The sequence below is a fragment of the Ceratotherium simum genome, chromosome 8 (assembly GCF_057802395.1).
Source record: "Ceratotherium simum simum isolate JZ-2026a chromosome 8, ASM5780239v1, whole genome shotgun sequence".
Taxonomy (NCBI): Eukaryota; Metazoa; Chordata; class Mammalia; order Perissodactyla; family Rhinocerotidae; genus Ceratotherium; species Ceratotherium simum.
Window position 1 is genome coordinate 2,443,793 of NC_141907.1, and position 17,109 is coordinate 2,460,901.

At 40.2% G+C, this 17,109-nt stretch overlaps 1 protein-coding gene across 5 annotated transcripts in view; it reads left to right on the top strand.

Moving 5' to 3' along the window:
- The window catches only part of HTT (huntingtin), a 158,067-nt gene that overhangs the window by 15,823 nt on the left and 125,135 nt on the right, over positions 1–17,109 (top strand). For all 5 annotated transcript variants that reach the window (XM_087434841.1, XM_004432334.3, XM_087434843.1 and 2 more), the window contains exons 3-6: positions 5,265–5,385; positions 10,125–10,184; positions 10,574–10,653; positions 12,606–12,744. In XM_087434841.1, the coding sequence (XP_087290967.1) occupies positions 5,265–5,385; positions 10,125–10,184; positions 10,574–10,653; positions 12,606–12,744 (400 nt within the window). The remainder of the gene's footprint in view (positions 1–5,264; positions 5,386–10,124; positions 10,185–10,573; positions 10,654–12,605; positions 12,745–17,109) is intronic.

Genomic DNA, 17,109 nt, shown 5'->3' on the forward strand with positions numbered 1-17,109 from the left:
TGCAAGGTGATCATACTCTTTCAAAGTAACATAATTGCATCCCAGAGCAAAGTTCAAGAATATTTATAGGAATTCAAAAGTATATAGCACCCAATAAGATAAAAGTTACAAGGTCTGGCATCCAGTCAAAAATTATCAGGAATGCAAAGAAGCAGGAAAATATGATTCATAGTGAGAGAAATCAGCTGAAGCTGACCCCGAAGTTGCACATGTGGCAAAATTTGTTCACAGAAACATTAAAACAGTTACTATAACTGCATTTCATGTGTTTGAGGAGCTAGAGAAAAGATTGAATATGTTGAGATAAGACATAAAAAAGACCTAAGTTGAACAAAGATAAGAGTGACAGTGGATGTTTCATTGGAAACAGTGTATGCCAGAAGTCAGTGGAACACCATCTGTGAAGCACTGAAAGGAAACAAACCCTAGAATTCTATACCTGGTAAAAATCTCTCTCTCAAAAACAAAGGTGAAATAAAGACTTTTTCAGACCTACACAGGCTGAAATAATTTGTGTTCAGCGGGCAACCACCTTAAGAAACATTAAAGAAAGTGTTTTGGGTAAGAGGGAAATGACACCAGATAGAAATCTGGATCTACACAAAGGATCGGAGAGCTATGGAAATGGTTACTAGAGTGGGTAAGTGTAAGACTTTCCCCCTTATTTTTAATCTTTTAAAAATTTAATTGGTTATTTACAGAAAAAATAGTAACAGTGTATATTGGGGTTTATAACATGTAGAAGTAAAATGTATGACAATAATAGCATGAAGGCACCAAGAGCAGAAATGGAAATATACTTGTGGTAGGCAGAATAATGCTTCCTCCCCGTAGATATCAGGTCTTAATCCCTGGAATCCTGTGTAAATGTTACTTTCTAAGGGAAAGGGGTCTTTACAGATGTGATTAAGTTAAGGATCTTGAGATAGATTATCCTGGGTTATGCAGGAGGACCCTAAATGAAGTCACATGTATCCTTATAAAAGGGAGGCAGAGGGGGATTTTATGCACACATACGTAGAGGAGGTGATGTGAAGATGGAACAAAGACAGATTTGAAGATGGCTGGCCTTGAAGATTGGAGTGATGCGACCACAAGCCAAGGAATGCTGGCAGTAATCAGAGCTGGAGGAGGCGAGGAGCCGTTCTCCCTTAGAGTCTCTGGAGGGAGCACAGCACTGCCAATACCTTGATTTTGTCTCAGCGACACTGATTTTGGACTTCTGGCCTCCATGACTGTGAGAGAATAAATTACTGTGTTTTTAAGCCACCCAGTTTCTAGTAAATTGTTATGCAGCCACAGGAGACTAATACAATACTGTTGTTAGTTTCTTATGCTATATGTGAAGTGGTATAATATCGGTAGATTGTGATAAATTAAAGATATTTACTATAAGGAATAAAGCAACAATTAAAAGCACAACAGTTATAGCTAATAAACCAAAAAGGAGATAAAATGGAATCATAAAAATACTCAACCCAAAAGAAGGTAGAAATAGGGAAAAAGGCAAATAAAGAGCATGTAGGACAAATAGGAAAGAAATAGTACAATGGTAGATTTAAAAAAATAGTTATATCAGTAATGACATCAAATGTAAAAGAGTCTTCAGATTGGATGAAAAAGCAGGACCCAGTCTATGCTGCCTACAAGAAACCCATCTTAAGTATGAAGGCACAAATAGGTTAAAAGTAAAAGAATGGAAAGAAGTTCGCCGTGCTAACACTAATGAGATGAATGCTAGATTGGTTATGCTAATATCAGACAAAATGGATTTCTAATCAAAGGCTATTGCCAGGAATAGGACGGTCATTTCATAATGATAAAGGCATCAGTTCATCAATGGACGTAACAATCCTGCATGTTGATGTAGCTAAGTACAGAGCTTCAAAAATACGTGAAGCAAAACCTGATAGAACTGCAAGGAGAAATAGACAAATCCACAGTTATCGTCAGAGATTTCAACAGCCTCTCTCAAAAATTCTTAGAACACGTAAACAGAAAATCTGAATCTAGAAGACTTGAGAAACTATATACCCCCGTGTCCTGATTGACAGTTGTAGACACTCCACCCAGAACAGCAGAGGACATACTCTTCTCAAGTGCTAACAGGACTTGCCAAGATAGACTGTATGCTGGGCCATAAGACAAGTCTCTAAATGTAAAAGGACTCAAATCATACAAAGTATGCTCTCTGACCTCAACGTATTTAGATTGGAATCTGTTACAGAAAGATAATCTGGAAAAGCCCCAAATATGTGGAAAACAACACATTTCCGCATTACCCATGGGTCAAAGAAGAGGTCAAAAGGGAAATTTGAAAGTATTTTGAATTGATTGAAAATAAAAACAAAGGATTTCGAAACTGGTATGCTGCTATACCATATTAAAGGGAAATTTATAGCACTACATACCTATTTTAGACAAGAAGAAAGGTCTCAAATCAATGACCTCAGCTTTCACTTTAGGAACCTTGAAAAAGAAGAGCAAATGAAACCCAAATTGAGCAGAAGAGTGGACGTAATAAAGATAAGAACGGAAGTCAGTAAAACAGAAGTATATAGAAAATCAATAAAACCAAAAGCAGGTTCTTTGAGAACATCAGTAAAATTAATAAGATTGATCAGGAAAGAAAGAGTGAAGTCACAAATTATTGATATCTGGAATGAGGGAGATGATAGCAGTATAGGTTGTATATATAGTTTGTATAGGTTGATTATATTGTCAACAACTTGATGCCAATGAATTTGACAACTTAGATGAAATGGACAAGTTTCTTGAAAGACAAACTTAAAGCTCTCTCAAGAAGAAATAGATAACCTGATTAGCCTTATATCTATTTTATTAAATTAAAATTTAAAGAAATCAATGTTTGGTTTAGTTATTGGAGAACTTTTAAGCATGATTGGAAATGGTATATACACCTACCTTTTTTCTTTTTTGAAAGTTGAGATATAATTGACATAAAGTGTACGTTTGAGGTGTACAACGTGTTAGTTTGATACATTTATATGTTGCAGTATGATTACTGCAGTAGCATTAGCTAACACCTTTATCAAGTCACATAATTGTCATTTCTTTTTTGTGTTGAAAACAGTTAAGATCTAGTCTCGTAGTAACTTTGAAGTTTGTGATATAGTATTGTTGACTGTAATCACTATGTTGTGCATTAGATATCCAGAACTTATTTATCTACTAGGTGCAAGTGAACCTACTTTTTCAACTGTGAATTTTATGAAGTCTAAATACAGATCAAGTATTTCTGATGAAAATTTTATGTCTGAATTGAGATATGCTGTAAAAAGGATTGTTATATATCTCAATAATTTCTTTTTGACTACATGTTGAAATAATATTTTGGATATATTGTGTTAAATGAAATATTAAAATTAATTTTACCTGTTTCTTTTTATTTTTGACATGTCTATTAGAAAGTCTAAAATCATACAGGTAGCTCACATTATATTTCTGTAGACAGCACTGCCTTGAGCAGTGTTTGAATGCTCTGCTAGCATCTCAGGGACCTTTCCTGCTTAGTCCTTTATCCACAGCTGTACTCCACGTAGATGAGGTCTGCAATATTGCGGAGTGGCGTGCTTTGTTTCTTGCTTGTATTTGTTGACCATTGCTGGTGTGGTCCTTTGCTTTCTCTTGGGCTCGTGGCTCTTCCAACTATCGGTAGGAATTATGACATGGAGAGGAAGGCTGAGGAAGACTTCCATTTCAGAGCATTTTAGATTGAGATCATGAAATAGCAATCTGATTTTGATGTTTGAAAAATAGCAGCATTATTCAGGGGTATTATTGCCTTGCGATATTTCACAATGCTGTGAAACCAGTTCTGTGTATGTGGCCCATCAGCTTCTCTCCATCTTGGCTGTGTTTAGCCAATTGGATCATGTCAGTCTAAACAGGCTCTCTCAATTTAAAATCATTTACAAATATTGCATCACCTCCAGTTTTTGTGAGACTGTGATAGAGCAATAAAAACAGAGCCTGACTGTGATCATGTTGAGTCTACAGTGAAATATGATTATACTTTGGAGCGTATTGAAAGCAAGATTAAAAAGGAGTAAGAGTTATATTGGTATACTGATTTTCAAGGTTCCAAGAATATTTTAAGTATTCGTAAAAGTAACCTGCTGGCAGGGGGCCTATCTGGGGTTTGAGTATCTGAAGTGGTGTCTTTTTTTTTAATTGAGTTAAAATACACATAAAGCAGTGTCTTTTTCAGACTTTTTAATTAAAACTTAAAAAAGATGAGATTTGTCTTGGCAAGTTCAGACTCTTCTTTTTTGTTTAAATAAACTTTTAAATTTTAGAATACAGTAGTCTTCCCCTTATCCATGGTTTCGCTGTCTATGGTTTAGATTTCCTATGGTCAGTCACAGTCCGAAGATATTAAATGGAAAATTCCAGAAATAAACAATTCATAAGTTTTAAATTGCATGCCGTTCTGAGTAGCATGATGAAATCTTGCCCTGTCCCACTCCGTCCCACTCAGGACGTGAACCATCCTTTTGTCCAGCGGATCCATGCTGTATGAGCTACGTGCCCGTTCGTCACTTAGTAGCTGTCTAGGTTATCAGATTGACTGTCGCTGTATCACAGTGCTTGTATCAAGTCACGTTTATTTTACTTAATGATGACCCCAATGTGTGAGAGTAGTGATGCTGGCAATTCGGATATGCCAAAGAGAAACCATAAAATGCTTCCTTTAAGTGAAAAGGTAAAAGTTCTTGACTTAATAAGCAATGACAAAAATCGTATGCTGAGGTTGCTAAGATCTATGGTAACTTTTATTACGGTATATTTTTATAACTGTTCTCTTTTATTATTAGTTATTGTTAATCTCTGTGCCCAATTTGTAAATTAAACTTTATCATAGGTATGTATAGGAAAAAACATAGTTTATATAGAGTTCAGGACCATCTGCAGTTTCAGGCATCATGGGGGTCTTGGAACATATCCTCCATGGATAAGGAGGGACTACTGTAGTTTTGGATTTACAGAAAAATTACAAAGATAGTATAAAGAGTTCCTGTATACCTCATATCCAGTTATCCCACTTATTAGTATCTTACATTACTGTGGTTCATTTTTCAAAATTAATGAATCAATGTTGATATACTATTAACCTTAATTTTTATGTAATGTCCTTTCTGGGTTCCAGAATCCCATTTGGATACCAGATAGCTCATTACATTTAGTTTTCATGTCTTCTTAGGCTCCTCTTGGCTGTGACAATCTCTTCTTTTTTTACTTAGAAATTCTCCAGAATTTCAGAAACTTCTGGGCATCGCTATGGAACTTTTTCTGCTATGCAGTGATGACGCGGAGTCAGATGTCAGGATGGTGGCTGACGAATGCCTCAACAAAGTCATAAAAGTAAGAACCCTGTGGACAGTGTTCTCCAAGCTGTAGTTGTTATAGGCTCAGAGAAGAAACCATAATGCAGTGTTCCTTTGTTTTAAGTAGCAAAGTCCTTTAGGATGTCTGCACTTTTTTCATTTGTGGTGTGTGGTTTGGAGGTCCTCTGGTATCTGCCAGTGTGCTTGCCATACCTGCTGAATCAGAAGGAACTGTGTTTACCCTTGCGCCTGTGCCGTGTGTAGGTCAGGGATGAACACTGATGGTGGCCACTGGCTGCTCTTGGGGAGAATGTTACTACAGGCACCAACTTTTGATTGGGCAAAGCCCAGAGAGACCCTAAGGCTCTGAGAAGTCAGGGGTATGAGTGAGTGGAATCCATCTTTGGTGTCTCTAGCCTCCTTTCCTTCATTTCCTTTCCCTGCTCCTCTTAAGACCTGGGTCAGGCAGTACTATTTGCAGGTGAAGATGTGACTTCTGTAGTAGATTAGCTAGAGTTAGTGTGACATGACTAGGGAGAAAGGAGTTCCCAGAAAAGGATGGTAAAGCCAGAAAGCCAAAGGCACTTGGATGATAGGTGAGGTAAGGAGAGAGAAGGGGACACCTGTCTTCTGTTATTGCTTCCTGATGTAGAGTTTGTGCCCGAGATCACCATAGCTTTCATCTGTTGTTCTGTTTCTGTTTTCTGCTGCCACTGAGGATCAAGTCCTTCCATAATTCTTAATGTATTGAAAAGCTAGCCTTGTTTTTCTCCTTCTGCCCTTCTCCTACTTTGCTTCCCCAACCCATCCTGGTCAACTTCTTCTAGGCCACCTTTGAGTTTATGAACAAGCCTTTTGAATTGCGTGTCTAAATTTAGCTGTTGTTCCCACCGTAGGCTAACCAGTGCTAAGGAAGGTTCTCTGACATAGTTCTTGACACTTTCTGCAAAAACTATTTCTTGATAATGGTTAACGAGAAAATGCACCTTGTTCTCTTCTCTGCAGGGATCCTTATTTATTGAATCTTTCCAGTTTTTTTATTTTTCCCCACTGCTTTATGTTCCACCTCTGAAATTTTGATAAGGCTTTGAGAAGAGGCTGCATCTTCATTTTCCTTGAAGGCCCTCTTCCTAGTAATACTTACTTGCCTAGATGAACCAAGAACTCCAAGCTAACATAGGTTAGTTGAATATTTCCCTTCTTATTAGGATCTTGAAAAACAAAATTATTCTTTGGAGTCTTCCCAAGGGCTTTCTCTGGAGAGTGGTTGCATTTTACGTTGGCCAAGAAATTATCCTTCCTTTTTCCTTGGTGGGTCTAGCCTTCTTCAGGCAGATGATCACCCCTTTAGTCCTGTGTTTAAGGCGATTGAGACCTCATTGCTAGGCAGATAGAGCATACGTAGGTTTTGGAGTGAAAAAGACCTGAATTTGAATCTTGGCGTCTGCCCCCTACTAGCTGAACAACTTTGGGGACTGTATTTAATTCTATGAGCCTTACCTATAAAGGAAATCAGACAAGGTTTTGTTATTGTGTGTGAGTATGTGCATGTGTGAGGGTCAAATGCAGTAATGTTTGAGACCTGCTTGGCATCATCCTGGCCACTTACTGGTCCCCAAAGTGGTGAGAAGCATTCTTACTGGTAATGAGATTCTTACATTCTCACCCAAAGAGATTGAGCACCGGTTGCTCTCCATTTTCTGTCCTGTGGATTCCGTAGTCTCTTGTTGCTCAAAGAGTCCTTCCCATCTGGCAGCACGTCGTTTCTTGACAAGCTGTGCTTTCGTGCTCAGGACGCTGGCTTCTCTGTGGCCATAGGACTCTAGCGTCCTCAGTCAGAAGCAGCCTTTGGGAGATTCGTCTTTCATCTCAAGGTAGGCACCTGGTCTTCCTCCACCTGCGTTTCATGCTTTTGCTTGCATCCTGCCTCCCACCATGCTGTAATGGCCAGTGGCCGTTTGACCTTGTTCTCCAGGCCTGGTGGTCCATTGGTGACACTCACGTGTGCATGGGGTCCCGCAGCATATTTGTAGATATTTTTCAGTTACACTTACTTCTATCCAGGCCTAAATATCCTTGTTGCTTTTATTATTCCCATTGGCAGGACCAGGCTGGGCTTTTTCTGATACTTCAGTTCTTGAATGTTGACCCTTAGAATCAGAAAACCTAAAGACAGCACCACATGTTGCCTTGGTTCATGGCAAGAAGGGGATGAAGGAGGGCAGAGAGAACAAAGTGACCCCAAACTGCTCTGATGTTGGTCATCTTACACATAGGCATTGTTCCATTTTTAAGCCTGTCTTCTTCAGAGACCTGTTTCCAAAAACTGCTGGGCAGAATAGCTTGGTGTATGTTTGGGAGTTGGGTCATAACTTTAGGTCCTGGGTTCTCTTCCTGGCCATCTCCCTACTTCTTTCCTTTTTCCTCTTTTTTGTTTCTAGTCTCCCAGTGCAGAGATTCCAACTTCTCATCTTATACCCCTGAACATAGGACAAGGTCTGTCTCGCTTAACCTCCCCTTTCTGCTTAAAGTTGGGCATAATGGGGTTTGGCTTTGCTCAGATTTCTGCTTCCTCAAATGCTCTAGTCTTAGGTTCAGCAGGATGGGAGTGGGATCAGGGCCTGGCCAGATTTCCTCTCATTGTGGCAGAGTAAGGACTGGTTTGGGAGAATGTGGATGGCCCTAGGCCAGGGTGTCAAGGATGGGCAGGAACACAGGAATAGTCCCTTAGGCGTCGGGTCCCAGACTTTAGTTTTCTAATGAATATTCTTATATGTTTATGGTAAGGACCAGACTCTATATGGCCCAAGAAAATGGAGCACATTTTGCTTTTCATTTATGTAGGAAAATGTACTGGGGATCTGATTCAGCATGACAGCATGCTCCTGCCCTCAAGTATTTTACAGTCTCAGGTGGGGAAGCATGTTTACACAGAAATAACTTAATACGTGGTATAAACTCTGAGTTCTGAGAGGTGTTGACAACAACACATCGTGGCAGTCGGGAGGCTGAGGTGATTTCTGCCGAGGGAAGCAGAGAAGGCTTCCTCAAGGCAGTGGCTAGTAGGAGAGTGAGGAGATTCAGGACCTTCTTAACCACTGCAGCATCCTGCCTCTAGGGGGGCCAGGAAGCCTCTGCAGGCTCACAGAGGAGGGTGGCCCCAGTGTGTGTTGCTGGGTGTGCTACCAGAGAATGGGAGGTGTTGAGGGGTTTGTACTTTATTTGGTAGAGAATGAGGAGTTGTTGAAGATTTTTGATGTGGTCAGAGGAGTGCTTAATTTCGGGAGAGTAACATGGTGACAACGTGTAGCCTGCCTTGGAGTGGAGACAGACCCTTGTGCTGAGAATCCCTGAGGAGGCTGAGTAGTCCAGGGAAGAGAGTGGGGTCTAGAACTAGGACGGTGGCGTTGGGAATGCCAGTAAGGAGGCAGAGGTGGGCTGTCGGGGGCTGGATTGGGCGTGTGTGTCTGCTTCAGTGTGGAGGTGGGTTCAGGAGCAGGGAGGGATCAGATGGTATATTACCATCACCCAGTGACTGTGAGAGCTGATTCTGTGCTATTGTTAGGCGTTTGAGGTTTAGTTTTCTCTTGTTATAAAATGTTTGCTATTAGTTTATAAAAAGAAATAAAACTTTGATATGCCTTCTGGTTTTATTTGCAAAGTAGTGTTTTAACATATGTTTGTCCATTTTGGTTTGCTCCATTAAGGGTTTTTAGTACAAACTGAAACAGCAGAATTAGGATTTAAAAATTTCTGAGATATTATCATACCTCAGAACCTCCCAAAGTGTGACTTTGCTTTTGATTTTCAAGCTCACTGAACCAGTAGGTGACCCCACATGAGTTTTACTAAGACTAGCTTGTTTGTAGACATCAGATGGCTGTATATCACGTGAAAGAAAGAGGGCTTTGCGATTGAGTCTTGGTTATATCTTTCCTCTCTTCTTGGTGGACGAGCCATTGGCAATATGATTTCAGAAGAGAGGGTTCCTACAGGCGAGAGTGGGCCATAGAAATCTTTCCTCTCCCTTCTGTCTTGAGAAGCCCTGTCTAACATGGACTTTGTGCTGCTGGTGGTGGTTGCCATCAGCCATTCTTACTGGGTTGAAGTTGGCCATGGGGCCATTGATTTTGGTTTGGCCCATAAGTAAGCAAGGAGGGGGCAAGAAATGTGCTGTGAGGAGCATGAGGCTCCTAGCTGGCAGTGGGTTCAGAGGGTCACTGAGGCTGTGGGGCTAGGAGCATCCGTGCATCAAGGGAGGACCACACCTTCAGAAAGGATGTGGGCTTCTGCATCAAGAGGTGTATTCCCACACCAGAGTGAGGGGCTCTGGTCTTATAAGTACACCCACCGCTCCCCTGGCACCGCAGACTGGAGGGCATTGCTAATGTTGGATCATCCAACAGAGTGTACTTTAATGAAGAAGGAAACCTTTTCAGGTTCTTCCTTTGCTCATTGAATATTAAAGATTTAATATAAGAACTTTAGAGTGGATTTGAACCATCTACCATTTAATTTTGGTGTTGTGTAGTATTTGATTGTAATAAAAGTTAAATTCTTTTGATTGTATTTTTTATTCAAGTGAATGACCTTGTATCTAGTTTATTCAGTAACTTCTGCATATATATGCTCCTTTCTTAATGAATAGGTTCTTAGTTTAGTTGCTGTTATATTGTACTTTGCCCCCAAATTGGAATTTTAGTTGTCTTTTAGCTTTGTTTAGAACTGCTAATGGAATGTGTCTTCCATGAACATATCTCTTGTATTTTGTTGTAGGCTTTGATGGATTCTAATCTTCCGAGGTTACAGTTAGAACTCTATAAGGAAATTAAAAAGGTAGGCCTTTATTTTCCATTATTAAAAAAATGGTACTGTTGCACTGTATTGAGCAGTATATGTGAAATTTTATCTTTTATTTAATAAATAAAAATGTTAGAAGGAAATGCTGTTTGGTAAAGTAGACTTTATTGTTTCACTTTTCTTCACAAGTTTACTCTTTATTATTTATTAGATGAGATGGGAATTCAAAATGGTAATTTTTTTATGTCTTTATCACTGAAATCTACTAGACCTTAAAATTTCTGAAGTAGTTATACATTTAAGTGGTCTTTTCTCTGAAAATAGAAATTAACAATGAAAAAAATGCTTTTGTGTATATGAAGTCCTCTTGGTAGCTAGTGTCCGTGACTTTTAAATGTAACACACCGCTCATTAAATCCACTCAGAACGGTGCTCCTCGGAGCCTGCGTGCTGCCCTGTGGAGGTTTGCTGAGCTGGCTCACCTGGTTCGGCCTCAGAAATGCAGGTAAGTTGTACACTCTGGATTATTATTAGTATTTTTTTGGTGGATGACCAGCTCTTAGAGATTCTTTACATCTCTCAGCTCCAATGTCACTTCTTCAGAAGTCTTTCCTGTCTGTCCACTCTGTCTCAAGTTGCCTACCTCTGCCCCCTCCAAACTGCAGTTGATGTTGTCCTGTTTATTTTCCCTTCATTGTACCTATTTCTTTCAGAAGTATTCTTGCACACTTTATCAGTGTGTTTGTTCATTTTCTATCCCACCCTCCCCCAAGAGACTTAGGAGATGTGTGCCCCAGGAAAGCAGGGGTCTTCCTTGTCTGTCCTCTCCTGCAGCCCAATGCTGATAACAGTGTCTGCACGTGGTAGTTGCTGACAAGACACTTGTCAGATGGTTGAAGGTTGAGTACCAACCTCATTATTGCTTCTAGGAATCATAGAAAAATATGCCTCTGTCTATTACATGGGTTAAAAATATGAATGTTAAACTATGAATAAAATTTTGACTAGTTGAAACAGTTCTATCTTAATGGATTGAAAAACAAAAGAAAGACCACAATTTTCAACTCCTCCTTCTCTCCTAACCGGCAAAATGTGCTGATATCCACAGACCCTTGGCTCTATCCCTGAGGAATTGGTGGAATGGCCAAAACCCTGGGTATTAGTATGAGACAGTGATTTATTGCACTGAGTTTGAGTGTAGTAAGAATCTTATATGGCTGTAGAGATACAATCAATAAGGAAATTTCCTTTTATATAGCTTTTTCTTTTACTATCCCTATTTTGAAAAATTTGTAATCTTTCTAAGGCATCACATCCCGAGTTCTCCACATAGCAGCCAAAGTTGACTTTAAAAAATACGATTGAGGGGCCAGCCCGGTGGCACAAGTGGTTAAGTGCGCGTGCTCCACTGTGGCGGCCTGGGGTTCGCTGGTTTGGATCCCGGGGGCGCACCGATGCACTGCTTGGCAAGCCATGCTGTGGCGGCGTTCCATATAAAGTGGAGGAAGATGGGCACGGATGTTAGCCCAGGGCCAGTCTTCCTCAGCAGAAAAAGAGGAGGATTGGCAGATGTTAGCACAGGGCTGGTCTCCTCACAAAAAAAAAAAAAAAAAATACGATTGGGTTTTGTCATTCCCTTACTTAAACTTCTTACTCATTTCCCAGAGCTGTTCAGGTAAAACCCAGACTCCTTACCAAGGCCCAGGGAGATCTTGCCCCCAGTGGCCCCTGTGACCTCAGACACTTTCTCTTGACTCACTGGCCTGAATTTACTTCTTGTAAAAGTCAGGTTTCTCTTCCTCTTGATGGCTGGTTTATTTTTTTCCCTCAGGTCTTGGCAAAATGTCATCTCTTTAGGGAGGCCGGCCTAGTCTCCGTAACATAGTCCCGGGTCTAGACCAGCTTGTTGCCTGTCTCTGCCACTAGAGGGCACCTGCCACATTCACCAGGCGTTTGTTAGGGAATTCTTGTGGTTTCTGCTTCTGTCCCGTGACTCGCTTTTCTCCAGTCTTAAACGTTCTGCTTTTTCGGTCTAGGGGCTAAGTCTTATCTCTAAGGGCTTATTTAGTTTGAACAGTTTAAAAACTTTTTTTAATGCTCTATTTTCAAGAAAGCCTTGGTCTCATTTCTTAACTTTTATTTCTTAAATAGGATTTTCTTATATTATCTATTATTTTCTAATTTAAAATGAGTATTTTAATAACTGTTATAACTTACTGCAAATAATTTTCAAAACAAGCCTTTGGGAGTCCTCCGTGATTATAGGAGAAATAAAGTATGAATGTCTCCTAACATTTGAACTTCTGCATTTCTCCTGTTGTTTTAGCTGAGGTTTGTCCACTTTCCATTAAGAACTGTATAGCATATAAAAACTGGCTTTTCCCTAATGGGTACTAAACTAATTGCTTATATTTCTCATTAAATTCATTTTAATTCATGTTCCTCTCACATATGCAGGCCTTACTTGGTAAACCTTTTGCCTTGCCTAACTCGAACAAGCAAGAGACCTGAGGAATCTGTTCAGGAGACCTTGGCTGCAGCTATACCCAAAATTATGGCTTCTTTTGGCAATTTTGCAAACGACAATGAAATTAAGGTATGATTGTTACTTTAAGTCACAAACATGGGAAAGAGTCTTGTGGGGAGTAAGGGTTTTTGGACAGGCAGTCATTTGAGAGTACTTCTTGAGTTATGTTGTGCTTCATAATTTAGATTAAAATCTTTTAAGTTATTTTGTAGCACACCAAGAGCTTCTTTCCACTTCCTGCTTTCTTCTTGTGGGGTGAAAAGTTGAATAGGGAGATGGTTTATAGATGCAGATTCCAAAGGCATTTTTCCAGATTGATTTTTGGTGTGTAGATTGACTTCTTAACCTAGTTGAGAAAAGTCAGCTGTCTCAGGACTGCAGGTAGGAGAAGGCTCACTGATAATGCCTTGTGGGTATGAGTGCCCTGCAGCTGTCGGGGACCACTGGGCTTCCTGTTTGTTCTCACCCCAGTAAGCAACCTTTAAACCCACTTTAGTATTTTGTTTATAATGTCCAGAAATTGTGACCCTGAGTATTACAGATTCTTGATCTCCTCCTTTTTGTGGATCAGTCCTGTGTTAGTGTTTCTTTTGCTATTTCCCTCCACGTTTCTAACTAACATGCTTATACTGCTAGTTTTGGATCTTTTGATTTTTTTACTATAGAAGAGATGAATTTATCTCTGACCCTTCTCCCATCTTTTTACTATAGTTATATCAGTATTCAGTGTGTACATTATTATGCCTAATAGTTGCAGCTAGTTATGTTCTGTGCTATGATTATATTTATTTGTACAACTTTTTGGGTTTTTTGAGTTAATAATTGCCTCTTTTTCATTTGCTTGTTATTCTTTGGCCATTTATGTCTTCTTGCACCTTCCAATAGCTTTGTAAAATGTCTCAGTACAATTCTCCACACGACAGATAATTTATTGGATCCATTTCCTCCAGCAGAGTCATCCGTCTTAGAATTCTGCAGCTGTCTGCTCCAGTCTGGGCAGGATGCTCTTTAGGTCGGTTGCACAGTTGTATCTTAGGACTTTCCTTTGATGTCATCCTGGTAATTCCTTTTGCTGCTCTCCTGTTGGATGCCTAATTCCTGGATGCCATATCTTTATCTTTCTAGGCTTACTCCCTTGTTTTGATGGAACACATCCTCTAATAGCTTCCTGAGAAAGCATGAATAGGAGGTAAATTGTTTGAGATTTTGCATTTGTAAAAATGCTTCTAGTCCTCCCTCACACTTGGCTGGATATAGAGTTCTGGGGTGGAAATCATCTTCAGGAATGTAAAGGCTTTGCCCCATTGTCTTATAGTGTTCAGGGTGGTTTTTGAGAAGACCTGATTCCTTAGCCTCTGAATCTGTTCTTTAGAAACTTTTCATTGTTTTGTGTGGGATGGAGTGCTGGGTGCCTGGTAGCCTTTTAATTTGGAACCTTCTATCCTTCAGTTTTGGGAAATGTCCTTATGTTTCTTTGACCAGCTCCCACTCTTTATTTTTCTCTGTTCTCTCTTTCTGAAATTTGTTAGTTAGATATTGGTCTTCCTGGACTGATGCACATTTGTATTATCTGTTATTTCTGTTTTCTTTTTTTTTTCCCCTGTATGTTCTAGATCTCCATCTCAAACCCTTCTATTGAATTTTTGTTCCTGCTGCTGTGTTTTTAATTTCTAAGAGCTCTTTCTTGTGTTCAGAATGCTCTTGTTTTCTGGCATCCTCTTCTTGTTTCATGAATGCACTCTTAATCTTTCTGAGGATATTGATTATGTTTTCTTGACAACTTCCTTTGACCTCTGCGTTGTCTGTTTCTTCTGATTTCCTCTGTTCTGTTTGTTCTGGTCTTTCTCTTTTATGTCAGCAGTTGTCATGTACATTTGAATGAGACCCTAAAAGCTTATTAAAAGCAAATGTGTGGCATGGTTTGTCCCCCGGTGAGCTTCCTGAGGTGATGGATGGTGAGCCTGCTTTTCCACTGTGGATCTTTAAATGTCGGTATCAGTAAGTCTTTTCCTCTTGAGCCAGTCAGTATCCCTAGAGAAAAATTCCCCATTCTCCTGCTTGGGGGCATAAGCCTGGTTGCATTTGTCCTGGGTCCCTGGGGTGGAAAGGGGCTAACAGCCTTACTGGTTAGAATGCAAACTTTTTCTTAATTTCTCTGTATTCTCTCTGTGCTTCGTGTCTGTCCTCAGCTATGCCAGCATCTCTGGAGATTGTCCCCCAGTCTTTGCAGGAGAAGCCTATGTCCTGGGCTGCCTGGGTGGGAGGGGAGACTGGGGGTTCAGTGATTGGCAGTTTGCACAAGGAGCAGTTAGACAAGCAGCTGCTTCGTACCTACAGTCACTCCACTTTCAGATGTCTCTGGTGCCTCCCAAGCCTGAGCTTTTCTTGGAGTTCTGTGGTTTGAGTGAGCTTGCCTTTTGTTGGTGGCCTTCAGATGTTCTCCCCCAACTCCCAAAAAAAGCTTGCCTGTGAACTTCAGTTACTGTTAGTCAGTTACCACTTGTTTACTTTCTAGCTTCCAAAATTTGTTGACACTTCTAGTCTGCTGGGTCCCTGTCCTCTTCTTTTTGTCCTTGTAAGCTTATGTTTTTTAAAACTTGTGCACGTGATTTTGGTGGAGTGTCTGGGTAGCAGAGATTCACATGTCCAATCCAGCATGTTTGATTGGAAGTCTCCTAACCGCTGGTGTATTCTCATCCTCCAGTTACCTGTCAGAAACTGAGACTCCCGAGATTTTTATTTTACTGACCTGTAATGGATGTACAGGACAGTACATAAATCATAAGTGAATCATCATAAAGTGAATCATCACAAAGTGAACTTACCCTGTAACCACCACCCGGGTCTAGAATAGAATATTACCAGCATCCCAGGAGCCCCTCATGCTCTCTCCTTGTCACTGCTCCCCCCTTACTCCCCAAAGGTAATCACTGACCTGGCTTCTAATGCCGTGGAGAGTCTGTTTTTAAATTTTACGTATGTTGAACTGTATAGTATGTTTCCTTTCTGTTTTTTTTTTTTTGCTCAATGTTAAGTTTGTGAGATTTTTTTCATGTGTTTGTGTTTATTAGTAGTTCGTGCAGTTTTCATAGCTGCATAGCATTCCATTGTATGAGTATGCCACAGTGCATCGTTTTACTGTAGCTGGACACTAGAATGTTTGTAGTCTTTGGCTATTGCAAAGGATGCTGCTGTGTCCATTCTTGTACGTGTCTTTTGGAGCACAGGTACACCTTTCTGTTGTGGATACCTGGAAGTGGAGTTGCTGGGTTATAGGATGTGTATCTCAACTTTGGTTGATACTGACAAGTAGCTTTCCAAAGTGGCCGTACCGTCATCAGTGGTGCGTGAGAAGTCCAGCAACTCTGCATCCTCGCTAATGTCAGGATTGTCAGTCCTTTTGAGTTTAGCCATTCTGATGAGTATGTTCTGGCATCACATTTTAATTTCCATTTCCATCACCTAAAGTGCTCTTGACTCTAAGGTTGAATGATTTTTGCATCTTTTCCCTTTTGAAGTACTCTTAAAAATATGTCACATGTGTTTTGAGAAGTGGAGCTGTCTGCCCTAAAATCTAGCACACTTATTCCTCATTATGAGAAGACCTTATAAGCATGTTCTAGGTACCTCCTGCCAGCTGCCTTCTACAAGACATTCTTGGGATTGTGGGATTTGGATCTGAGAAGGCCCCCTTGAGCTCTCAGATTCAATTTTATTGTATATTTTTCCAAACTTTTTAAGTTCACCAGGGGCTGACTTCATAATAACGCTTAACTTTCATTGTGCTTATAAGTTTTGACTACTATTAATTTACTATTTCAATGATGTATATGTGTGTGTTTTCACTTTAAGGAGTTCTTTAAGATGCCGGTATCTTTTCTTGGAGCTAAAAAAGTTTGTCAGAGATAAGTTGAGTGGGTTGTCTGAGTGGTGTCTCAGGGGAGGAACTGGAGGCACTGGGGGTGTCCTGTGGCCGGGGGTCTGGTCCTTCGCCTCCCTGGTTCCAGGGATTTAATCTGTAAATTTGCTGAGTTGATGAGCCTCTGAGAACCAATTTATGCTAACCAAGCTGTTAAGGAGAAGCTTATTTATAAGTCAGATACCAACCAGTCTGTTAATTTGCTGCTCGTTTGCCTACAGTCATAACTCCAGTGGTGGCCCCTAACGAAGTCCCTGACTTGGTTAGTAATACTCAGCACACGCCAAACAGTGACTGAAACCAAATTGTTGCTCAGAGCATAGTTTAGAATAATGGAAAATGGATGTTCTTAAGTAACATAGTCACCAAACTCACGCAGCTAGATGGTCACCCCTTTTCATTCTCGCGATATTTTTGTTAAGACTTAAATGGCCATAGTTAGAATTATAGCACCACCTCCTTTATCCTGGAAGTCCAGTGGCAAAGTCTTATTCTCTAATTTCTTAGGAAAACAC